Raw genomic sequence first — 27,243 nt, 5'->3', positions numbered from 1 at the left:
GAACAGACTAACTGAGCTCCAGTTAAGTGAAAAGGACCTTTTCTTTGACGATGGCTGGCCAGATTGCTGACATAGAAATATAGTTTTTTTCCAAAAATCTTAGAAGGATTCAAAAGACACTTATAGAATCGGGTCAAAATTCGAATTTTCACGATTTTTCCAAAATAGCAGATCTACAAGCTCGCAGCGTGGCACCGAGCTTGCATATCTGCTATTTTTTTATATTTAAAGCATACAATATTGCGTCATAATGTGTTCAGGCCTAAATGGGTTAAACCAGTGCTTAGTATTCCGACTAGAGATGGTCCAATTCACCCTTTGTCAGCCTTCTGATTGGTCCCTGACTGACCAACCAGCAGGCTCTTTCTGCCTTGTCCCGCCCTGGTTCCGCCTTTTTTATGTTGAATTTGCTAAAACATCATTTTTGGAGAAATAAAAACATTTGAAAAACATGCCCAGTCACTATACTGCACCTGAGCGGCTCCTTTCTGCTGAAACCAAGTTAAAATGAGAATTGAATACACAGAATAACAATAAGAAGCAAGTTTTGTCCCACCAAGACACATCAACCAATGGGTGCAAAGAGGGGCGGGACGACCGGCGGGACTTGACAAAGGGTGAATTGATCGGCCATGGATCAGGCTGCCACGATATGAATGTAATTAATGTGATGGGTGATTCCGATCAAACGGTAAATTCACTGATCCAATAACGCATCATACATGTGCCAGTCATGGGCTTGTTATGGTCGGCTCACACTCCGGACCCGAAGGTGTCACTATAACGCTGCATACCATCTGCCTTTAAACAAGGAAATAGTGTTTGTTATGGTCGCGCTGTGCTGCTGATTCCTGAAAAGCAACAGTTTTTGGACACACAGTATGAGTTTTTTTCCACCCGACAGAAACGATATGCACGTGTGTCATGTGATGATCGCCTTTCAGCCATTCCATCATTTAATGTAAAAGATGCTAATGTCTGTCATTAAGCATCCTGTCTCTGATGACTTCTTGCTGACGGCCACAGTAGCTAATTGAGTCAAACCTGCTGACTTCAGTCCATGGGAGAATATCTATTCCCAAACATACAGCACCGTACCGCCAAACATCTGCGTCTGCTAATTATTCAACTAGATGGTCATTATTTCCTGTTGGTTCTCACCGGCTCCTCTCTGTCATGTTACACCACTGATTTTGCCGTAGGATACAATAATTCAATAACTATATTTATGTACAGTATAGCATTGCTCATGGATTTATTTCGTTAATTTATGCCCTGTACTTAGTCATACTACTGTAGTTTCACTCAAAGGTAGCAAAAATAGCCAGTCTACAAGCTCAAAATGCGTCTCATCGCGACACGTTATGAGCTTGTAGATTTGCTGTGTCTGAATTCTGAAAATGAAACGTTTTGGACCAGCTTTGGACCTTGTTAAGAGCGTGAGTGGTTTTGCGGTGCATCGCTTATTTTCATCGTGTGCCAAATGGGCCGACCAAAGGGGACTTCGGATGAAATCTCGGGTGAAATCTCGTTTTGCAAGACTTCCGGAAGTACGAACACTGTGTAATACACAGTATTGAGTCATTATGAATGGCAGATATCGGCAGATACCGCAAAACTCCACCGCTCACGCTCGGAATTGCGGTGGTAATTTCACGTTAACACATTCTCAGCCAGACCTATGTAGCAGACTGCCAGCCATTGGTTACCTTTTAATGTGGGCAAGTGCGTGTCCATCGTGCACGGATCACGTGGGTACACAAACGCTTGCTAGTTCAGTCTTCTGTGAATCTTCCTCAGGTCTGTCTTGTGTTTATGGAGCCGAGCGCACAGCTGTGCTCAGAGCAATACAAGGAGGCGTTCAATCTGTGAAGGCCAGTTGTAGATGTTCTCAGCTCAGCCGGCCGAAATTGAAACTCCCTTGACCTTATATAAGATGTGATTTGTACCACTCCCCCCGCACCCACACCCGCCAAGGTCCGCGGGCCTCCTTGTAAAAGTAACACGTGTTTTTGACAAAAACAAGTGTTTTTGAAAGGTTGTTCGGGGAAAGGTTATGAAAAAAATAAACATGTCAAGCGACAGCAAAGGGTCGGCTTTGGCGTCATATAGGAGAAGGCCTTTTGCACACCTACAAGGACTGGTGCGTTGGAACAGTAGCGTTGAGAAATGGAGAAGGAGAGTCTTCTTTACATTATTTTTTACAGTCTTCTCTCACAATAACTTTATTACAACGTTTCGGTCGTTCAGACCTTCATCTGGCATAAAGAAGCAAGATGGCACTGAGCCAAGATATATAGTCCAACAAGAATGGTGGGGGCCAATCAGAGCCCCACACCACACTGATACCTAGACTGAGGGGCGTTCCTAACAGGTAGATGCACAAGGTATTTTTTCCCACAGTGAAAAGTACTATTCTGAGAGAACAATATTGTAAAAAAAAGCCACACAAAATTCATTAAAAATCAATAAGTAAGGTAATACAATCAAGAATAAAAAATCAAGATCGGCTTTGGCGTCACGGCGGAGAAACAGAGTTTGATGTGAACCGTGGGGAGGGTGCAGAGGAGGTAGCGGGGCACCCGGGACGGAGGAGCACACAACACACTTGACCAGGTCGCGTTCTTCCACACAACCAAACGCTCCCGCCGCATGGCATAGGCTATTTTTAACACACACACACACACACACACACACACACACACACACACACACACACACACCAGTGGTATGTTCTACTGTGATACGGGGTATACGTTGTATAACGTGAAGATTTCTTTTTCTTTTTCTTTTTTGGAAAAAAGCGTATGCCCTCGTGAAACTTTCAAAGTATCTGATATGCCGCGGACCGTAGTTCCCGAAGCGATCCATACACATTAACTTAACAATAAACCTGACCCCATCCCAGACTCACTGTTGCCTAAAAAGTGTATGGGTCCACAATAAAATGTTTTTGAGCGGCGTTGTGACAACTTGTGAGCTTACAGATCAGCTATTTTCAAAATGTTTGCCCCTTTCTTATGTTATTTTACATTTTGTCTAAAACTAAATCACCATTTAATCTAAATGAACGCTTGACTTTTCTTACCGCCGCTCATAGCTGTCGGACATCGAGGCCAGAGGGGCGTCGCTGAGCTGGAGCGCCCCCTGCAGGCCAGAGAGCAAGGAAGACGGCTCTGTGGACGATGGCGGTGACGCCAGCCCTCCTCTGGAACCCTTCTCCTACGAGGTGTGCGTCTCCGTCAGCGGGAAAGACGGGAAGTACAAGAGCACGTACAGGTGAGCGGGGGGAACAGTCTAGATCCGATTCCAGCCTGATTTTTTTTTTTTTTGAACTTCGTTTTTATTTCAGTTTAGGCAACTTGTACAAATATAACAAACATATTTTCACAACTGTTTTTTTTTTTTGTTTTTTTTCCTTACACATTTTTCAGCTGTATACCACAGAGATTATTTGGCAAAAAAGCTAAACAAACAAACAAACAAAAAGCACATAAAAAAAAAACGCACATCGGTGTATACAGTATCTATCTATAAATGCGAGAAGTCTCTGTCTGTCTGCGTGTGTGTCTGTCTGTAATCCGCGTATCTCAAGAACCGTTCGTCCCTCCGGCTTCAGATTCGGCACGCGCGTTCCCCGCCGCGGCACGGAGTGCAGTGCAGTGCCGCGCCTCGACCCGACCCGGCGCGCGGTTTTCCCGAACCGGCGCGAAACGTTCGGAATCTCCTTATGCAGGGTTGATTGTTGACATCAGGCTGTTTCTGAGGAAATCGGCGAAAGCTCTGACTCATTGTGACATCACTTCATAAAAGGCTCTGACATCACGTACGCCACATGAGTCAACAAAAAATCTCTGTGAGTGTGTATGTATGTAGGTAATCCGCGTATCTCGGGAACCGTTCGTCCCACGGGCACGCGCGTTCTCCATATATGGGCATAAAATGAATGCCCCCATATGAGAACCGTTCGTCCCACGGGCACGCGCGTTCTCCATATATGGGCATAAAATGAATGCCCCCATATATGGGCATAAAATGGATAAAGGGACACAGACAGACAGATTCAGAGATCTCCATATATGGGCGTGAAATGGACGCAAATAGACAGATATCTCCATATATGGGCATATATGGGCATAAAATGGACCCAGAACTATATGGACGCAAATGGCATATATGGGCATAAAATTTACGCAGAATCACAAAGATCTCCATATACGGGCATAAAGGGACACAGACAGACACACAGACAGACGGATACAGAGATCTCCATAAATGGGCATAAAATGGACGCAAATGGCATATATGGGCATAAAATTTACGCAGAATCACAAAGATCTCCATATACGGGCATAAAGGGACACAGACAGACAGATTCAGAGATCTCCATATATGGGCGTGAAATGGACGCAAATAGACAGATATCTCCATATATGGGCATATATGGGCATAAAATGGACCCAGAACTATATCTGCAGTGATCTCCATATATGGACATAAAATGGACGCTGACAGACAGACAGATAACAGATATCTCCATATATGGGCATAAATGGACACAGGCAAACAGATGGTCAAAACGGGTCCTATGACAACAGGTATAATGGGGTTTGCATTAAAGGGCGGGGCATTCATTCCCTATTTACATTGTTCCGAGTTGGCCAGGTCGCCGACTAGACGCTGGGCCGCCCGAAGCGCGGCCCAGCGTCTAGTTATATAAATAAGGAAGATTAGGAATAGACAATACAGTAGAGCAGTGTATTCTATGTGAAAATGACAGAGGAGAGAGAGTCTAAGTGGGAAGGTATTGAAAGGGCAGAATGAGAAATCAAAACATTTATATTTGAGGGAATAAAAGAGGTTTGATCCATCAGAATTGGTTTAGCTGGAGTCCAGCCTGATTTGTTTGATTGAATATTTTATTAGACAAACATGAAGAACAGTACAAGTACAGTTAAACACCCTGCCTAAAAGGAGCATCCCAAATAAGCCCTTTACAGTCTTGTTTACGTTGGAGGTCCTTGGTATTCAATTCATGGACATAAAAAATTACAAAACACGTTCAAATATCATCGCAATTATTAAACACTGTACAGTGTAGGCTACTAGGCGGTAAAAGTGGGTGGGGGTAAGGTAAGAGGGGGCGGTGCTCACTTCTCGGCTGTCTTTGGGAGAAGTGATACCTACCTCCTTCTCTGGCCTCCTGAAAGGTGAATTTTCAGGGCAGTTTTAGAGGAGGCCAGTGAGCTACATGTTTTGGGGTCAAGGAATTCCACTCTTGGGTGGTAGTATTGTTCGGAAATCTTCCAGAAGTGACGATTACGTGACCAGTAGCGTGTTTTTGCGGTTTTATTCAGCATGAAGTACAGTACATTGTTACTATAACATTCTAGGTCTAATCCAGTGGTGGGGGAAAAGTAATCAAATTCTTTGCTTAAGTAAAAGTACTGCATACTGTGTGTGTGTGTGTGTGTGTGTGTGTGTGTGTGTGTGTGTGTGTGTGTGTGTGTGTGTGTGTGTGTGTGTGTGTGTGTGTGTGTGTGTGTGTGTGTGTGTGTGTGTGTGTGTGTGTGTGTGTGTGTGTGTGTGTGTGTGTGCAGGCGGGTGGGCGGTTGTCTGGCCCTGTTACAGATGTTGTCCAAAAATCATGCAGATCGGTACACAGTATCTCTATAGCCATTAAACGAAACGGGTATTTCTTACATTGATGCTCCTACATATTATCATGCAAGCACCAGTTAAAGTTACTTTCCATCCCTCATATACTGTATGCACAGTGCACATCCCATAACCCACACACTGCACATCATTTCGGAGCTCATATCTTTGAACGGGTAAGGGCTAGTGTGCTTAAAGTACCAAAAGTAAAAGTACAAAATGTTTGAAAATAGCAGATCTACACGCTCACAACGCATTGCGCTGCGACACTAGATTGGCTATTTTCAAACAGCCTAGGTATAAAATAGGGCTAAAGTGGTTAATTTATGTTTTAAATAATCTAAATAATGTAGTGGAGTAAAGTACAATATTTGGATCCAAGATGTAGTGGAGTAGAAGTAAAAGTATTGGAAATTGGAAATACTCAAGTAAAGTACAAATACTTCAAGATTTTACTTTAGCACAGTACTTAAGTAAATGTACTTGGTTACTTTACACCAGGGGTTTTCAAAGTGGGTGACGGGGCACCCTGGGGTGACAGGGCACCCTGGGGTGACGGGGCACCCTGGGGTGCCGCGACGGCAGTCCAGGGGTGCCGGGAGATAATTTGATAATATTTGGAATGTATTTGGACACTTGAAAAAGATATTTAGTAACATTTTAAACTTGAAGTACAAAGTTATTTTCAATCAGTTCTAACAAAAATGGCTATTATCTCAACGTTTTCCTCGCAAGCAGAAACCTTGAATTTCCAAGTTTCAGATGTGTCTCATCGAGGCGTTGTGTGCTTGTAGATCGGCTGTTTTCACTAGTTTAGTACATTTTATAGATGTTAAATACAAAACGAACGGTTTTGGACACACAAGGTTTCCGACCGACAACGACGATATGCTATAAATATAAGGTGCTGGGAGTGAAAATTATTATATAGGGGTGCCTCGGATTAAAAAAATAATATTTATGGGGTGCCCTGAGACAAAAAGGTTTGGGAACCCCTGCCTTACACCACTGGTCTAATCTAGTACGTGTGCGAGCAGGTCGACGGAAGCGCGCTCCCATGTCGTTCCCGGGTGCTTTGCTTACATACCATATCATTTCCCTGTCAGGCGGACAAATTGAAATCTATTCTTGTTGTGTTTTCAATATGAGCATCCTGCCTCCGTCATCAGAATTCATGCTGCAGTCTGATCATGTCCAGTCTGTCCTCTCATCTCTATTTGAATCACACAGACCTTTACTGTAGACACAAGTATCATTGGCTGGTCACTGTGACACGTCCAGAACGATATGATGTCCAGAATGATATGATGCATGCATCGTCATGTTTTATCATTCTTAACTCATTCAGTGCCTATCCCGAACTAGTTAGGGATATTCGGGATCAAAAACAATTTTTTATTTGCTATTTTACTTACCCCGAGCTGCTTGGAGCAACGTGGGTGGTCCCGGCTCGCCCAGCGCTAGCCAACGAGCTACGCTAGATGCTCCGACGATTTATTCCATTGAAAATGGTTTAAAATAAAGTTTAGACCCCCCCCCAATGTTCACCCAATGTTCATTGTAGGCGGCGCGACGTATTCCAGGGTGCCTATCCCGAACTAGTCCGGGATATTTAATGAAATGGAATAAAATGATAAGAGGCCTTCTGAAGCCTGGCCTGATTTTTCTAGCTACTAGCCGAAAGCTAACAACGTCCCGGCCGGACGTTATTTGCGAACGAAATCGCCAATCTCCGCCTAATCCAATGAAAGACCAATCTTTGAAGGCTTATATCTCTGGATTGTGTCTTTAGGGAAGCGGCGCGAGGTTTATTTACGGCGAAATCGCCCAAAAATGATCTTTTAGATGACAAAATGGGAATAGCCATTCTGTTAGCATTATCATCCGGGACATTTCCATGACGTGCATGAACGTGAGCACGTGAGGTCCTGGAAGGTGAGGTCCTGGAAGCTAAAGCGCTCGCCTATGAGAGATGCGCTGGCATTCTATGGCCCCTAGAGGGCGCTGGCACTCAATGAGTTAATATAGCAAGCCATGAAGCAATAGCTCAGAGTCTTCTAGTACAGTGTTTCTCAACCTTTTATCTGCATGGGCACACTTTTCATGTCCCAAGAATCCATGGGCACACCAACATAACACGGGGGTGTAAATATCATCCCTGTCGGGAAGAAACCTGGTATCTCCAAGTTCCAAATTTGTACGTTTCTTCGCAAAGTAAAGCCCTGCTTCATCATACAAGGCTGTCGCACAACAGTAGTGAAAACAGCAGATCTACAAGCACACAACGCCTCGCACCGCGAGGCGTTGTGTGCTTGTAGATCTGCTGTTTTCACCAGTTTAAATCATTTTTAAAATGATAAATACAATACTGGCTTTCAAGCAGTTTCAAGGGGCACACTTGACCCTTCTCAGGGGCACACCAAAGGTCCCCAGGCACAGTGGTTGAGAAACACTGTTCTAGTATGTTTGACCAACAAACTTAGGAGTAGGACTCCCGATTAGGGATGGAGCGCGTACATTTTTATTGATGATGAGCACCTGCATAGGCACACTTTTCATGTCCCAAGAATCCATGGGCACACCAACATAACACCGGGGTGTAAATATCATCCCTGTCGGGAAGAAACCTTGTATCTAACCCTAACCCTAACCCTAACCCTAACCCAAGTTTCAAATTTGTATGTTTCTTCGCAAAGTAAAGCCCTGCTTCATCATACAAGGCTTATTGAGCCGGGCTTTTATCGAGCCCAATATTGAGCGTTTTCTAATATTTTGTGAGACGACAAATTGTGGACAGAACTATGAAGATGACAATTGACAAAAATAACAAATATTATCGTTAAAGTTATACCATGTAACTTTTTTTATAAAACAAATCTTAAAATTGTCCTAACTGTTAAATCGCTAAAGTTTTAGAACACCCACTCCGTTATGTTCAGCTTCTAAAGCCTTCTCTTTATATGTTTTCTATGATCCTGGCCGGGGACCGGATTTCGCGAAAAAATTACGTCATCTGCATCATCTGTATACGTTGTGTATACGTTGGCCAATCACATCGCGGATCATACACACATGATACACTACCGGCCAATCACAGCGTATCTGCCGTCTCTTCAGGAAGTAGCCTCCCTCAGCTACAGTGTTTACGATGGTGAAGGATTCTTAACCTCTTAATCCCCAAATCCTGGCCAGAAAATTACGTTCTACCATGGTTCTACCCCTCCACGGATTCGTATTGGTCGTGGTGGTTTGCGGCGCCGCTCCGGTGGTCCGCGGCGGTGGTCTGCGACGACTCTCGGGCGAAAAACGGCCGAAAAAAGCAATTTCGCTACTGACCACTAGTTTAGCAACTTATACAGTATAGCTTTAAATATCATTAAAATAATCATTCATTCGTGTGCAATAAGTGTTAAATGGCTTTATATTATGAATAGTACTGTAATTATGTCTTGATCGCCTCTTGTCTTGATTGTTTAAACATGACGTCATGGGCCGCTATGCTCGATAACAAGCTTGATAAGCCCAAAGCCTATTGATACCGGGTACTCAATAAATGCGTTATCGAGTTTGTAGCGGGCCCTTGTTTCGAGCTCCAGCTCTACTCCTGATGGGTGCTCCCTGCTGGCAGGTGAGTCAGTAGGGTGCAGCAGCAGTAGCGAAAAGGGGTAACCGAAGGACCATACCCATGATCTGGCATGTTTCACTTTTGACCTATGACTTAAGATTCAATATTCAAGATGTTTATTGTCACAAGGATGTAATGCATGCACTGTGAAAAATGTAGTCACAAGATCACGCTACTTTTTGAAAAAAAGGTTTGGGTCCTGGAGACAGACAACAAATCAGTATGTTGGGTCTCCGGCAGAAAACATTTAGGAAACTCTGTGCCTCAACATACAAGGCTGTAACCCCCACAGAATGTTCATTGCAATGCTCGCTGACTTGACAACATTAATGCTGACCATTTTCCAAAGCATAATGTTGCTTACTTGTTCCTTGAGAAAGCCAAATCACATCCCCCAGACCAACAGTATAGGTTGGCACCGACAGTGACTATGCACACACAGTGGGAGGAACTGGCATAATGACTAAATTGGGGAGGAACTGGCGTAATGATCGACTAAATTTGGGAGAGGAATTAAATATATACTGTAGCAATTGAGATCATTAATTTAATGTGGCCTTTCAGCTGGTGTTTAAATGGATTTAAACCACTATACATGTAGTAAATAATTTAATGTGACAACGGATTACCTCTGTGCCCTGAATTTCAAGCAGCTGGGCTGAAAGCGGCTGATTAGGGAGATGCGTGACAGTATTGAGACCAAGCCGCCAAGCGCTATCATCTCCGCCATGACAGTGCACTTCATTTGAATGCCTGGTGCTCCTGTCTTCGACCAGGCGTTGACTGTCCTATTTTTGACGCGCGACCCCTGGCGGAAATAAAAGTTCATTAGTGCCATTGTTGCAGAGAGAGAGAGAAGAGAAAGAGCATGGCCTTGTGTTGTTTTGACAGCTGTTTGTTTTGACGTGCCTCTCTGATGACGGATCCCGTGCGAACAGGACCGGCTGATGGGTGCTCACCATTGTTGTTTTTGACAGCAAATTTTGATTTAGTTTTAGTCATAGTCTTTTGAATAAAATGTCATTTAGTTTTAGTGATAATTTAGTCACCTGAAAAGTTTTAGTTTTAGTCTAATTTTAGTCGACTATATATCATTACGTTTTTAGGCAACTAAATCTACAGTTGATTTAGTCAACTAAAATGTATTTTGGCAGGCCTTGCTGGCATCGTAATGACTGATTTTACACTTGGTTGCGTGCTGAAAATAGCAGATCTACAAGCTCACAACGCGTCGCAGCGCGGGGAGTTGGGGAGTGGGACTGAGTTACTAGGGCCCAAGGTGGAGGGGCCATAATTATTTTATGCTTTAGATATTGAAAAATAGCAGATATACAAGCTCACAGCCACGCTTTGAGCTTGTAGATCTGCTATTTTTGAAAAGTCGTGAAAATGTGTGCAAATCATTGAGTGTATGTATTTTTTAAGCAAACATTTGTAACTCAAATTTAGCTTCTGGGTGGTCACTGGAACTGAATATTTTGAGATGGGGTGTCCGTGACCAAATACATATCATTTTGGGGGTCCTTCACACGAAAAGGTTTGAGCACCACTGACATAGAAACATCGATTTTTCAAAAAAAGCTTAGAAGGATTTGTAATATTTTTTTCAAAAATAGCAGATCTACAAGCTCGCAGCGTGGCACAGCGCTGTGAGCTCTGCTATTTTTCAATAGCACAAAATGTGAGTGAATCCTGTGAATCCAGAATTTGGTATGACACCCCTGTTGCCAACGGCAGGATGTGTTTGAAGTTTTGAAATGGCACATCTGTATCAGGACAGCCAGACGACGTCACGTGTCGAGGTAACTCGGCTCGCTTTTCCAATTTGCCGGCCTGTCAGCAGCACAAACCGCCACCACTTTCTCCCCCCCAAGAAAAGTGTTCGCCTGAGAAACTGAGCGGACTCGAAAGCGGAATTCATCAGATTCGCTGACTCCCCCAGAAATGGTCTTTTTTTCTTTTGGCGAGCTGCAGTGGCTCATTAAACCCATTCAGATCGGGTACACTATATTGTGTATCATTATTTTATGCTTTAACTATTGAAAAATAGCAGATCTACAAGCTCACAGCGCGGCACCGAGTTTGCTTTGAAAATACATATATTCACAGATTTTCACACATTTTCACAACTTTTTCAAAAATAGCAGATCTACAAGCTCGCAGCGCGGCACTCGGTGCCGCGCTGTGAGCTTGTATATCTGCTATTTTTCACTGGTTAAAGCATTCAATAATTCTAGGCCTAAATAGGTTAAGTAATCCATGTCTGGCCCTCTATTCCAGTGGTTCTCAATGTGGGGTCCGAGGAGGATGAGTCATAGACCGTCGTGTTCCTTTTGGTAACCTCATTTATTTTCTTCTTTTTTGTCTTCTTGTCCTTTGACGCAGTGGAGAAGAACTAAGTGCAACGTTAGAAGACCTTCGACCAGCAACAGACTATCATGTCAGGTTGGCATAATATTATTATTATTTTTATTAGTATTGATTTGTTTCTAATGTTGAGAATGAACCTGCATTTAGTACTATCTGTCACATGATGCTTAAAGGACAACTTTGTTTTTTGGAGCTGTGTGGAACACAAGCTCCCTATACGTGGCCGTGTGTGTGGGTCTCCGTCCGTCCGTCCGTGTCTGTATGTAGCCTAAACTTCGGCACGCTACTAGTCCCGCACCATTTACGCCACCCCCGCAATATATACATCAAAACGTGCGGCTCGGCCGGGAATGGTGTGCTAGTAACTTTCTTTCCGATCCGCCTTACAATGGCGACATAATCGGCAAAAAACGACGCTGAATTGTCCCCATTGACTTATAATGGGACAACGCAAGACATCACATTCAAGTATTTTTCTCTCGCAAAGCATAGGAGCTACAGTTTCAAACCTCGGAGAGGAGATTCATAATGATTTTAAGAATGAATCGAAAAATAATTACATCACTCTGCCTCATGGTGGCGCTATAACGGCCCACTTTGCGTTTTGCCCCGTAACTCTTGAACCGTAGATCGGAAAATTAAAATTATTTTTTAATTTGTTTAATTTAATAAAAGTGAGTGTTAAAATGTTTTCATTTGCTTTGTTCTATTGTTTTATCGCGTTTACCGTGTTAAAATGTGGGGCATGCGTACGCATGGGGGCATGCATACAAGAGGCTAAATATGTCTTTTTAGACACAATAAGCCAGCAGTTTCGTTATTGCTATTTACATTAACACTTATGTTGCAATGATTTTTTCTCTTCAATGTCTCGCGTTGCCATGGTTACCATAGACTTCCATGTAATTGTGCAATTGTGTAAAAAGTGCACGCCCATGCCTAGATGATGCACCACGTGTGTAGATGCTGTTCACAGCTTTCAAACAAAAAAATCCGCTTGGAAATCCGTTCAGGCATTCATGATTTATGGGCCATTATGTTTTCTTCAGATGTAAACAAACATGGCTGCCATGTTTGAAAGAATGGATTGGTATGGGGGTTAAACATGCAATTTCGCGATCGCGATCATGCCTAATACATTTGTGGAGGTCCAAAAAAAAAATTTGAAAAAAAAAAAGAAAAAAAAAAATCAAAAACGGCCCAAACTCGGGAAACTCGGGGTTGGCACAGCATTGGTATCAATACAAACTCGGGAAACTCGGGGTTGGCACCAGATGTGTTAACACTTCTATCCCCCATAAGTCACATCCAACCATGAAAGTTTGCGTTGTATCTTGGGAATGGGCTTATTCTGTGTAAAATTACATATTTAGACACTTGTACGCATGCCCCCAACCACTGAAATAAGAATCTCTAAAACAATAGAAAGAAGTAAATGAAATAGATTTAACGGTCATCTTTTATATTCTTTAATTACAATCTAAAATATGAACCCTTGTTGTAAAAAACTAAAGTTGTCCTTTAAGTTATGAAATATTAAGTTATTCAATTTATTATCACGAAGCCTAAAAGGCAAACAGAAAATGTTAATTTGTATTTCTATGTGCCAATGTTCAATGAACCCATTAAGAACTAGAATTATTTTGTACTTTAGCTATTGAAAAATAGCAGATATACAAGCTCACAGCACGGCACCGAGTGCCGCACTGTGAGCTTGTAGATCTGCTATTTTTGAAAAGATTGTGTAAATCTTTGTATTTTTAAAGCGAACATTTGTAACTCAAATTTTGCTTCTGGGTGGTCCCTGGAACTAAATATTTTGAGATGGGGGTCCGTGGCCAAATATATAACATTGTGGGGGTCCTTTACATGAAAAGGTTTGAGCACCACAGATAAAGAAAGATTTTTTCCGGTCTTAACGGGTAAATCGCTGCGTATCGACGACCCTAACCACGTGTGTGTGTGTGTGCGCGCTTGCGTGTGCGTGCGTGCGTGCGCGCCCCCAGGGTCCTGGCCATGTGTAAGTGTTTACAGGGGAGCCCCTCGGAGGCGGTGAGCTTCACCACACTGAGCTGTGAGCCTGAAGCCCCCAACCCTCCCAGGAAGGCCAGCGGCAACAAGAGCACCCTGGTGCTCCAGTGGAAGGTAGGGTACACGCTACAACATGCACCGTACACACTGTTCATCCTCTGCCCGTCCAGACTGCAGTATACACATCCATCTAAAACAAAATATATATTGTGTAAAAGTAAATTCTTGAAACCTTCATATATTTGATATATACAAACTTTCATATGTTCTAGTTACATTGCACAATTCAGTGAATTCTTCCAAACCTTTGTTGTTAACTCATTCGCTACATTTTAACTAAGATAAAATAAAAATAAAATTGTCCAAATATAAGATCACGCTACTTTTTGAAAAAAAAAGTTTGGGTCCTGGAGACAGACACCAAATTAGTATGTTGGGTCTCCGGCAGAAAACATTTAGGAAACTCTTGACTTAAACTGTAAATATGTATATCCACAGGCTCCATGTGACAACGGTTCCAAAATCCAGAATTACATTCTTCAATGGGATGAGGTATAGTTCGCTATATACGTTTTTATTCCTACTTGTAGTGGAACTGCTGTGGGGAGTTGCTACCCGTTCTAAACTAAACTCTTCTTCTTCTTCTTCTTCTTCTTCTTCTTCTTCTTCTTCTCCCTCTTGAAGGGCAAGGGCTCTGAGGAGTACGAGCAGTGCTACTACGGCCCTCAGAAGCAGTACAGAGTTACCAAGCTCTCGCCAGCCTCGAGATACTCCTTCCGCGTGGCAGCCAAAAACGACATGGGTGTAAGGTGAGAGTCTTCACGCCATGGGTCTCCAATATATATCCGTACATGGACAAGTGTGTCTGTCAGTGGCAAGACTTGGTCTTGTCCGTGGAAAGTTTTTCTTTTTTAAACACCATTATAATTTTGATCACAAGACCCAACCAATTACCGAATGTCAAGTCTCCAATTTTTCTCCAGAATATGTATGACACTGATTTACTACGACACTATGACACATTAGGAGTCCACTAGTACCAGTAAGACTCCCTAATCGGGAGATGAGCGACTGTCAGGTCGCATACACAAACTTTAGAAGGCAATGGTAGCCAATCAGGAGGGAATATGGGAAATGGGACAGATCCATGTTGATGACATGACTTTAGAGATGCTGTGTACCGCTTTGTGTGATTTTAGGCCAACATCTGTAGGTGGTTGACTAATATTTTATTTGCTTAACTCTGAGAGTTTACAAATGTGGGTCCATTTGGTTCCATTTGTACAGTCTCAGAGTTATAGACCTGTTATGGCCATCCAGGGCAATCTCTTTGTGTTTCTCTTCCGTGGCAAAAATTCAGACAAAAATGTCTACCACAAGCCAGCATGTCGATGACCTCGTCATGTTTTCTCCTCAGTGGCCATCTCCTTCCTCACTCCAGTGTTAATTTTGACAGTTATATTTTAGTCATCTGAAATGTTTCAGTTTTAGTTGACTAAATATCGTATTTTTTTTAGTCGACTAAATACACAGTTGATTTTGTTGCCGAAAGAATATGTTGGCGGGACTTGATGGTGTCTTAAAGGCTTAAATAGCAGATCTACAAGCTCACAGCGTGTTGCATTGCGACTTGGTTGAGCTTGCCGCTGTTTTCAAAGGCCAACACCTGAGCACAACCAAACATAAAATAACTGGATCTCTTCTCCACTAGTCCCTCCCTAACATTTTAGTCTAGTTTTTGGAGCTGTGTGGAACACAAGCTCCCCTATACGTGGCCGTGTGTGTAGGTATGTGGGTATGTGGGTGGGTCTGTGGGTCTGTATGTAGCCTGTATGTAGTAACCCTGGGTGACCAGAGAGGTGCTGTTGAGTCTAGCCTGCCCTGAGCATCAACTGCAATACACACACACACACACACACACACACACACACACACACACAGCTCCACTTCGAACAGAGGTTCGATTTTTATTTGTTGACGGAATTGTCAAAATATTTATTCTCAGTTTTAGTCATCATAGCTTAGTATCTGTTTCGTTTTTGTCATTGAAAAAAAGGTAGTCTGCAAAGATTTTTCGTCATAGTTTAGTTCAGGGGTCTTCAACAGGGAGTCTGGGACCACTAGGGGGTCCTCCTCAGCGTTATTACAGAGGGTCCTCCAAATCTTTTAGTCATAGAAAGTTTTTTTTCTCCTATTTTTGGAGCCGTGGGCGGAGCCCATGGTCTCCCTCTGAGTGGCTTTGTGTGTCCTGTCTCACCAGTGAGAATTGTCCCGTTGAGTTCGAACAGTACCTTTTATGACCACACATGTTAAGGGAGGGGCGCTGTTTTCAGGCCAGGCACACACACGCACACACACACACAGGGGGGAACACATAGAATCAAAAACATAGATCTGGAAGTGCTCAATTTCACGGCTCCACTTCGAACCAAGGTTTGATTTTATATTAACCACTTGATCCATATTCTGAGAACTTTAGCCAAAAATAGCAGATCTACAAGCTCCGCGAGGCGTTGTGAGCTTGTAGATCGGCTATTTTCGGCAGAGAGCTTTGGTGTAGAGGGGAAAACGAGCGGACTAAGTACAGAGTGAAAGGTCAAGTTTATTATATATTGGCGGTTCAAGTGGTTAACTCATCTAGTGCCATTCACGAGATGTCTCGGGAAAAGTAATAGATTACTGTAGTGCCATTCACGAGATATCTCGGGAAAAGTAATAGATTACTGTAACGGCGAGTACATTACCGAGAAGAATGGCCGCGGGTCCGGAGACGAAATCCGTCGCTGATTTTGCATCATCACGGCTCCACGAGCACAAAATAGTCCCATCCATAACATTGAGGTGGACGGGGGATCTCATCTTTAATGTCCATTATCTCAAAACTACACTTTAGAAGCTAGGATGGAGGCAGATGCTCGCTTATGTTACACAATGATAAAAGCTCCGGTCGGCCATTACACAACTCCACGTGGACACGGAACGGTTCCAGCGCACGATCCGATGACGTCAGACCGGAAGTGATTCGCGTGTGCACTTCTGGCCTTCAAAATAAGATAACGGTGGTGATGCCAGCCTGAAGGTGGCATCGTGGACTTTATAATCCGTTAATTTCAGGGGCACTAAATGAGTTAAATATCTGAAAACACAAATTGACATGAATCCAAAATACACTGATGATTGTGCTGTCAAACGACGAAACTACATGGAATCTATGATAATGTTGTTTCGGGGGTCCCTGCTTCATCTCTCCCTCAGCTAAAGGGTCCTTGGCCTGAGAACGTTGAAGACCCCTGGTTTAGGTGCCGGCTACATGAAGCTGGATATTTCTGAATCTAGAAATGTTTTGGTGCTGTTGGGGCTTGCAGCCACACAAAGCTATTTAAGATATTTCGGCCGCGAAACTGGATATTTTTGAATCCGGATAAATAAGTGGAGAGATTGAAAAATATCCGATTCACTGGATCCGTGTAGACAGGGAACCCGGATATCTCTGAAGACTTTACTGTGTGTGTGCTTGTTAGACCTAGATATCTTTGTCGTGTGGACCTAGATATCTTTCTATGTGGATATCTGAAAAACCTGGATATATGAAATATCCAGCTCCGTGTGGACATGGATATTTTTCTATGTGGATATCTGAAAAACCAGGATATGTGAAATATCCAGCTCCGTGTGGACATAGATATTTTTCTATGTGGATATCTGAAAAACCAGGATATGTGAAATATCCAGCTCCGTGTGGACATAGATATCTTTCTATGTGGATATCTGAAAAACCAGGATATATGAAATATCCAGCTCTGTGTAGCCATGGCCTAAATCAGCCCTGTCTTTCTGTCTTTCTTTCCCCAGCGAGTTCAGCGAGGCAGTGGACGTGTTCACGTCGTGCAGCGTGCCCTCCCCGCCCCTCCCTCCAGAGCTGGTGAAGGCGGGGGTGACGTGGCTGTGTGTGACGTGGCAGCGCCCCACCGCCTCCCCCAAGGAGGACGACATCTACTACGTGCTGGAGATGGAGGAGGAGGGCTCCGTAAGTAGGGCTGCAGCGATTGATCGATTCATCGTAATCGAATTGATTATTAATCCGTTTAGGCCTAGAATTATTGAATGCTTTAACCAGTGAAAAATAGCAGATATACAAGCTCACAGCGCGGCACTCGGCTCCAGTTAAGTGAAAAGGACCTTTTCTTTGACGATGGCTGGCCAGATTGCTGACATAGAAACATAGGTTTTTCAAAAAAACCTTAGAAGGATTCAAAAGACACTTATAGAATCGGGTCAAAATTCTAATTTTCACAATTTTTCAAAAATAGCAGATCTACAAGCTGTCTTGTGCCGCGCTCGGTGCCGCTCGGTGCCGCGCTGTGAGCTTGTATATCTGCTATTTTTCACCGGTTAAAGCATTCAATAATTCTAGGCCTAAATGGGTTAAATTACAACTAATTTAGTAATCGTAATCGAATCGGCAACTAATCACTGGAATCTTTATTAACACATTGAACGCCATCATAGGGTTAATGGAACTCACCGAGGCGCGTGCATACATCGGCGTCGGTGATGGCCCCACATCATAACGTTAACATGGTCCGGTATAATCCAAAACAATGTGATCGCGTCGCACCAAGGAGCTATCATTGCGTGGCAGGCCCCGTTCACATAACATGGAGCAGAATGACGCTCTGTTTCCCAGAGCTCTGCGCACGTCATGCGCGTCACCAGCGTGCGTCATCAGCGAGCGCGGCTGAGGCTTATGGGTAATGTAGTGTTTTTGCTAATCTGGCGATAAAATAGCAATATTGATCATTATTTTTTGATAGAAACGTCTTAAACGCCAACTATGCATTAAAGATGTCTGGAAACGTCTTTAATGTCACCTAGGCAACCACTGTGTTAAAGGAGCTATAGGAACTTTTTCATTGTAGGGCCGACACTTAGTTTACATCCTAGTCTATAGACTAGAATGTAAACAAAGTGTCAGTCTGACAATGGCCAAAATGATTATTTTATCATTATTTTATGATAGAAACACATATATGAAGCTTATTTTTTTATAAAATATTTTCAAAACATTATTTTTATTAGCATCCGTTTTTCACGAAAAAGTTGACTATAGCTCCTTTAATACCGTGCAGGAATTTAGGGTCAAGAACAACACACAGGACTTGAATATTTGTTTTTAAATTACCTATTTGAAAAGAGTACTGTTACCCATTAACCTGACACATTTTGTAGATGGAGGAGGAGGGCTCCATAAGGAAACACTCTGTTACTGTACGTTAGGGGTGCAGCGATTATTCATTATGACATTTTACATGAGTAAAGCTGCCTTGTGAGCTTGTAGATCTGCTATTTTTACTATTCTGGAAAAAATAATAATTGTGTCAGGCCTAACTTTACATCAGTTCAGTTCAAAGGAGCTTCATTGGCATGAGAAAACATACGGTTTACATTGCCAAAGTGTCATAATATAATAAAAACAGTTGAACAGCATTGTGTAAACAGAGCTACAGTGTGTCGTTATATATATACATATATATATACATATATATATATATATATATATATATATATATATATATATATATTAGTGCTGTTCAACGATTAAATATTTTGATCGCGATGAATCGCATGATTTAGCTAGTTAATCGCGCGATTAATCGCAAATAAGTCATCAGCTTTTATCAGTTCACAATGTAACTTAGAGGGATATCTTTCAAGTCTTTTGTGGCCCTATTAACTTGGGATATGCTGGTTTTATGTGAAAGTATGTTAATCTTTTATTCAAAATCAATTAAAAACCCAAATAAATCATAATGGTATTGCATTAACACATTGACCGCCATTTTAACATACCTCCGTACTCCCACCTGCCATTCGTCTCCATAGACTTCCATGTAATTGGGTGTGCACGGATCATGCACACCCATGCCTAGATAATGCACCACGTGTGTCCACATTGCTCACAGCTTTCAAACAAAAAAATCCGAATGGAAATCCGTTCAGGCATTCATGAGATAACAGCCACTATGTTTAACAAAGATGGCTGCCAAAATGGCTGCCATGCTTGAAAGATGGGGTTGCTATGGGGGTTAAACATGCAATTTCGCGATTGCTATCATGCCTACTCCATTTTTGGGATTTTTTTTTTTTTTTTTTTTAATTCTCGGGACTATCGGGCCTGGCGGGGAAAGACATTGGAATAATCTCTGGACTATCGGGCCTGGCAGGGAATGAGTTAAACAGACTGCAGCTGATGGGTACAAGGATCTGCTTAATTTACTTAATCTGATTACTGTTGTCTTTAATTGTGGGCTCGCCTGGAAGGCGAGCACACGTATGTTATCTTCATTATTGTGGGCTCGCCTGGAAGGCGAGCACACGTATGTTATCTTCATTATTTATAGTCAGTCAGTCAGTCAGTATCTCCTCAAAACTTTGGCGCGCTTCATCTCTTAAACGCTTACACCTTTCAACACCATTCAAATTTTTATGTGTTCAGCTTACTGAGGACACGTGTGCTTGTACTTTTGGTTTTGAAATGTTTTGTAGTTTAATTATAAAAAAATAAAAATGTTTAACTTTAAGCACCCAATGCATTTCCAATGGGTTTAGTGAGTGGGGAGAGAGTGAGACAGAGGAAAGGGACCCATGTTTATATTAAGTCGCTGTGGCTGCAATATTCACACTTCAGATATGCTATTTATATCAATGCGTTCACACAGGTCTGCTGTCTGATTTGATCCAAATGTCTAAGCTGTGTGATGTATAAAACTATAGTTATAGTTAAAACTATAAATAAATGTCCCTCTCCACTCTACTGATTGACACAGCTGTGATTAAAGGCTTGGCTGTCATTGGCTGTTCTGTGGTGATGTAGCCTTACATAAGTCGGCCCTGCAGTGACAATGCGAAAGTCTCGGCAGATACGTCTTAATGTAAGGCTAGTGGTGCTGCAAAGTAACCAAGTACATTTACTCAAGTATATACAAACAAGTACTTGTACCTACAGTACAATTTTTAGGTACTTTTACTCTAATTTCCATTTTTGTTACTTATACTCTACTATAAATACAGCATTTGACAGCTTCAGTTACTTTTTATTTAGCAGATTTTATTATTAATAATAATAATAATTATTAACACGCACGCATGCACGCACGCACACACGCACACACACACGCATACACACACACTGACACACAAACAACTGTTACTGTGTTACTGTGGAGACGTTTCCTTGTATTTGTCTTTGACACATGTTTTGTAGTGTTTTAGAAATTTAACTTAAAAAGAATAAGGTTCCCGGGCGATGGGCTTTACAGTATATATCCTAGAACCCGCAGGGGCACTCTGTGTGGTTGTTGTTGGTTGTCAGGGAGATATCACAACCAATGCATTTCCAAATCAGACGATCAACCGAAGTGGACCCACCTGGCAAAACCACACCCCAAACACTTTAAAAGCCATGAATTTCAGCCTGTCTGCATTTGAATCCTAGTATATCCCATATGCATTTGGATCAGCATGTCCCGTACTGTATACCAACTTTTACTTTACACTTTTGTTACTTATACTCCACTGCAATTGCATTTGGCAGCTTTAGTTACTTGTTACTTTGCAGATTTTATTATTAATACAAAACATACGGTAGATGAATCACGTAGAAGCTGATCTACAATGTGACATTGCGACATGTTGTGATCTTGTAGATCTGCTGTTTTTAAAAAGCTTGTCAATATTAGGACCATCTGCGTACTATTACTTTGATGTGGTTTGCTGGTTTGCAAAGTGTAGTTCAGGGACCCCTAGGACAGACACACACACACACACACACACACACACACACACACACACACACACACACACACACACACACACACACACACACACACACACACACACAGGTTCCCCATCTTTCTTCCCAGGCTTTAAACAGCCATAACTTCAGTTCCCAACATGCTACTGGTCTCGAACTTTTGTTGTTGGTTACCCGTCCACATTATATTTTAATTTTATTTTGATTTAATTGTCCATACCTTTAAAGGACCAGGTCACCTCTGGGACAACCAGATCTTATTTTATTGTTGTGTGGGACACGATCAACACAATCCTGTAATTTCTTGTGTTCAATCTGTGTTTTTAGATATTTTATTATTTCAGCATGCTACAACTGGTCATATGATGCCTTGTAGCATGATATTGCATCATCTCATGCATCATATGATGCAAAATGCATCATATGACCAGTTGTAGCATACTGAAATACTAAAATATCTAAAAACACAGATTGAACACAAAAAATAACTCAACATTGTGTTGATCGTGTCCCCACACAACAATAAAATAAGATCTGGTTGTCCCAAAGGTGACCTGGTCCTTTAAGTTCATGTAATAACACTGCTTGTCTACATTGTATTTGCATTACCATTTTACGTCAGTAAAATGAAAGAGAGCATTGCCTGGGAACTTGACACTTTTACTATTATTGTTTTGGGTTGGAATCGAGCCCACACTGTTTCGAAGGAACAGTATTTCTAGTTTATTTATTTATCTATCAGTCAGTATCTCCTCAAAACTTTGGCGCGCTTCATCTCTTAAACGCTTACACCTTTCAACACCATTCAAATTTTTATGTGTTCAGCTTACTGAGGACACGTGTGCTTGTACTTTTGGTTTTGAAATGTTTTGTAGTATAAATATAAAAAAATAAAAATGTTTAACTTTAAGCACCCAATGCATTTCCAATGGGTTTAGTGAGTGGGGACAGAGTGGAGAGAAGGATAATAGACCCATGTTTATGTTATATTAAGGCGCTGTGGCTGCAGTGTTCACACTTCAGATATGCTATCTATATCATTGCGTTCACACAGGTCTGCTCTCTGATTTGATCCAAATGTCTAAGCTGTGTGATGTATAAAACTATAGTTATAGTTAAAACTATAAATAAATGTCCCTCTCCACTCTACTGATTACACAGCTGTGATCAAGAATCAAGTCCGGGCGATGGGATGTAAATCCCATAGCCATATATCCTAGAGCCCGCAGGGACAGTCAGCCATATTAGTGGTTGTTGTTGGTTGTCAGGGAGATATCAAAACCAATGCATTTCCAAGTCAGATCCACAAACACAATAAAAGCCATGCTCCACTCCTCAGTCTGGAGTGGCCACATAGAAGAACGCCTTGGTTATAGACATAGTGGAGGACAGATGTGATCTGGGATTGTTAGCCTACAGTATATGCACTCAATATACTCCACTACAGTTGGAGTCCATTTGACAGTTGCTGGTTCCCAAACACAGAATCAAAAATGTAGATCTAGAACACATAGAATATGTACAGTACAGTAAGGTTCAGTAGAGTACAGTAAAAGTACAGTAAGGTTCAGTAGAGTACAGTAAAGTACAGTAAGGTACAGAAAGGTACAGTACAGAAATGTACAGTAGAGTACAGTACAGTAAGGTACAGTAAAGTACAATACAGTACAGTAAGGTACAGTAGAGTACAGTAAAGTACAATAAAGTACAGTAAGGTACAGTGGAGTACAGTAAAGTACAGTAGAGTACAGTAAAGTACAGTATAGTAAGGTACAGTAGAGTACAGTACAGTAAGGTACAGTACGGTACAGTAGAGTACAGTATAGTATAGTACAGTAAGGTACAGTACAGTACAGTAAGGTACAGTAGAGTACAGTACAGTAAGGTACAGTAGAGTACAGTAAAGTACAGTAAGTTACAGTAGAATACAGTAAAGTACAGTACAGTAGAGTACAGTAAAGTACGTTACAGTACAGTACAGTACAGTACAGTACAGTACAGTACAGTACAGTAAGGTGCAGTACAGTATAGTAAGGTACAGTACAATACTGTAAGGTACTGTACCTTACAGTACCTTAAAGTATCCTATTTGTTGGGTTGGAAGCGAGCCCACACTGTTTCGAAGGAACAGTATTTCTAGTTATATTTGATATCTAGAGGGATGGACCTTGTAGCCAAAATAGCCAATATTGTAGCCAATGTTTGACCATTTTAGTTAATTACTTGTGAGACAATTAGAGATAATAAAATAATTAAATTGTCACTTTATAAATGTGCAGATACCCTGTATATGTATGTTGAATTGTTTACTGTTGAGTGAGAAAACAATATTGCACATTAAGCTAATCATCTGGAGACCTCCCCAAATAATAGTTGAGATAATAATGTTGAGAAACAGTGTCCAAAGGCCAAATGGCTATAATATATAAATATGCGATTAATTGCGATTAAAATAATTAATCGCGATTAACATAACGGTGAGTTAATCGCGATTAATTTAGTTAACTCGAACAGCACTAATATATATATATACAGGGCATAAAGCTTTTTGAAACATAAAGCAGCAATCTTTTGCAGTCGCTTTGTAAATGGCAGTGTTTTTCCATTCAATAGCCTTCTTTTATCGCAAGAGTTCACAAATCTTGCTGCTGTGTTCGCACATTGTTGTATTTCTCCCAGTAGCTATGGGAGTTTTTTGTCATTGGTCATGAATGAATCTACAGTTTCCTGTCCAAAATTTGCGGCTCCTCCAAAGAGCGCAGGGGATCGGGGTGAGTCTAACGAAAAACCAAATCCGCGCAGCAGTTGAAACGATTACGTTTCAGGTTGAGCACACTAGGGCATTCATGAATAGTGATTTTTAGTATTCTAATTATTCAACCTCAAAGTATTCGAATAGTCAAATATTCGACAGGACTGGCCAAACTGTCAAATATTAAGTAAGCAAGAAGCAAACATTGTGAAAATAGCAGATCTACATGCTCACAACGCCTCGCAACGGCGTTGTGAGCATGTAGATCTGCTATATTCACAATATTTATCTGTGGAACCGAGTCACATTAATACCTACAATTCCAAGTGCTTGTCAGGGTGGGGGTCCCCAGTTCAAATATGTTTATTTTCGGGGTCACAGCCTAAAAAGGTTTGAGAACCCCTGGTATAGAGCATTAACAAATTCATCCACCAGGGGCATTGACAACTCATTCTTATGACTTTCGCCAAGCTTTATAAACTATATCTTTTTTTAAAGAGAAAACAATACAAAAAAAACAAAACAAAAAAAAGAATATTCGACTTTGGTGAACACCGTCGAATAGTGACTTTGATATTCGAATATTCGAATATTTGGTGAATGCCCTAGAGCACACACACACACACACACACACCAGGCAACAGTGGCACACCAAGCTGTTGATTACATGTTTCTGATCGCAGTTCTGTGTGGAAGCAGCCACTCGCACAGACACACACACACACGCTCGCGGCCACGTGCGATCGCTCGCACACAGACACACACGCGCGATGTTTGTTGTCATTGTGTGTACTAATGGCTAGCAATGTTGTGCGCACGGAAGAAGCCACAAATAGGCGGATCCGCTGATCAGTCAAAGTCCCTCCCCTGTAAATCATTCAGACATGGAGCAATGTCAGACTAAAGCTTCAGCTAAGTCTGAAATCAGGCTAAGGTAATACATCAAACACCAGTAAGACTCTCTAATCGAGAGATAAGCAACCGTCAGGTCGCAGCGTGATTTTAGGGAAAAATCTGTAGGAGCAGTGTCCAAAAATGTGTTTTAAAAAAATCGGCCAGAAGGTGGCGCTAAATGGGACAGATCCATGTTGATGACATGATTGTAGACATACTGTGTACCGATTTGCGTGATTCTAGGGCAAAATCTTTCGGAGCAGTGTCCAAAAATGTGTTTTAAAAAATTAATTGTGATGTCATTGTGGGAATGCGCAATTATAAGCCAATCAAATTAATTGACTGTACTTAGACTACTTACTGTACTGGTCAGCTGTTGTTGGGGGGCGAGGGGCAGATTACACTGTGACATAGTTTCATACTGTTTCAGACCGTTTTCAGAGAGACCACGTGATACTATCATACTATTATAATTTCGGCGGGCCTTTAAGTAAATCTACTTAGTTACTTTACACCACTGGTCCTCGTTGTCCAACTCTTCTCCTTATGTCCTCATTGTCCAACTCTAATTCCTGTGTCCTCGTTTTCCAACTCTTCTATGGTGTTCTCCGTGTCCCATGCAGGGATACGGCTTTCAGCCCAGCTACGATGGAGACGAGCTCACCTGCACCGTGAGGAACCTTCACCGGAGCACCAGGTTCAAGTTTCGGGTAAGAAATGAGACAGACAGACGGGGGAGGGGGTGTGGGGAGAGGGGAAACCTGTGATGTGTGCTGATCTGAAGCTCAGTCGGAGGGCGAGACAGAGCTGCAGGCTTAATTAAGACTGCAGATAGCTGTGTGTGTGTGTGTGTGTGTGTGTGTGTGTGTGTGTGTGTGTGTGTGTGTGTGTGTGTGTGTGTGTGTGTGTGTGTGTGTGTGTGTGTGTGTGTGTGTGTGTGTGTGTGTGTGTGTGTGTGTGTGTGTGTGTGTGTGTGTGTGTGTGTTGGAGAGAGGTAGAGAGAAGGGAGTGGGACTAGTATGAGTGGGTCCCCTACTATGACTCATCTTGTCTGCCCCCCCCGGCGGTGCCAACGGACTGCGTGGCAGGTTCCTCTGTTCCTCTGACGAACACGGCTCGTCGTCCCCACCAATCAGGGGACTTCAGAAGCGCTGGGAAATTAGGAGGGACCTGTCTCGTCCAGACCATCGGAAGGATCAGTGCAGATCTGCAAAAAAAATTATGATAATGGGGGAGGTGTAGCGATGGCCGTGGTGTGAATGACAAAGTCGTCAAAATGCTAGTCAAGTGATCTCCAAACTAAAGATTGTGCATGCGCCTTGTGCGTGTGCCAAAGGTGGCGGTCACATAAAGCGGTAAGAAAATCGTATTTTACCGTGTCAGGCAACCGCGAAAGTTGCCGTTTTCTCTTGCCCGTAAAATGAGGAAGAGTAAGAGAAGTACATTTTTTGTGAGATAGTTAGTTTTTTGTGAGATGCGATGTTCCTCTGGATCTCATTTTCTCTCTCCAAATGATCTCCGGGGGAAACATCCAGACGACTTCAGCACGGTTCCCCAATTCCCCCCACGCCGTGTGAAAGAGAAGGCTGGCTGCCGTGCAAACGTTCTCCCTGTTACTCTACAGCAGGGGTCTTCAACGTTTTTAGGCCAAGGATCCCTTAGTTGAGAGAGAGATGAAGCAGGGACCCCCACAACCTGTTCATAGATTCCATATCGTTTCATCGTTTGACAGCACAATCATCAGTGTATTTTCGATTCATGTCAATTTGTGTTTTCAGATATTTAACCACTTGAACCGTCAATACTTACCGTAATAAACTTGACCTTTCACTCTGTACTTTTCCCCCTCTACACCAAACCTCTTTGCTGAAAATAGCCGATCTTGTAGATCTGCTATTTTTGGCTAAAGTTCTCAGAATATGGAGAATGTGGTTAATATAAAAAAGGCGAGAAAAAACCACACAAAGATTTGGAGGACCCCCTGCAGTAACTCTGAGGACCCCCTAGGGGTCCCGGACCCCCTGTTGAAGACCCTGGCGCTACAGGGATGAGCTCCCGGCAAGCGCTGGGTGGGCACTGGGAGGGTGGTTTGGTGGGATG

At 42.3% G+C, this 27,243-nt stretch overlaps 1 protein-coding gene across 2 annotated transcripts in view; it reads left to right on the top strand.

Annotated features, from left to right (window-relative positions):
• The window catches only part of fndc3a (fibronectin type III domain containing 3A), a 149,472-nt gene that overhangs the window by 91,101 nt on the left and 31,128 nt on the right, over positions 1 to 27,243 (top strand). For both annotated transcript variants that reach the window (XM_080731679.1, XM_080731680.1), the window contains 7 exons: positions 3,101 to 3,279; positions 11,669 to 11,728; positions 13,660 to 13,798; positions 14,183 to 14,236; positions 14,369 to 14,493; positions 17,537 to 17,711; positions 25,767 to 25,853. In XM_080731679.1, the coding sequence (XP_080587805.1) occupies positions 3,101 to 3,279; positions 11,669 to 11,728; positions 13,660 to 13,798; positions 14,183 to 14,236; positions 14,369 to 14,493; positions 17,537 to 17,711; positions 25,767 to 25,853 (819 nt within the window). The remainder of the gene's footprint in view (positions 1 to 3,100; positions 3,280 to 11,668; positions 11,729 to 13,659; positions 13,799 to 14,182; positions 14,237 to 14,368; positions 14,494 to 17,536; positions 17,712 to 25,766; positions 25,854 to 27,243) is intronic.

The sequence above is a fragment of the Nannobrachium achirus genome (genome assembly GCF_963921795.1).
Source record: "Nannobrachium achirus genome assembly, chromosome: 8".
NCBI lineage: Eukaryota > Metazoa > Chordata > Actinopteri > Myctophiformes > Myctophidae > Nannobrachium > Nannobrachium achirus.
This window is presented reverse-complemented; position numbering and strand designations above follow the sequence as displayed.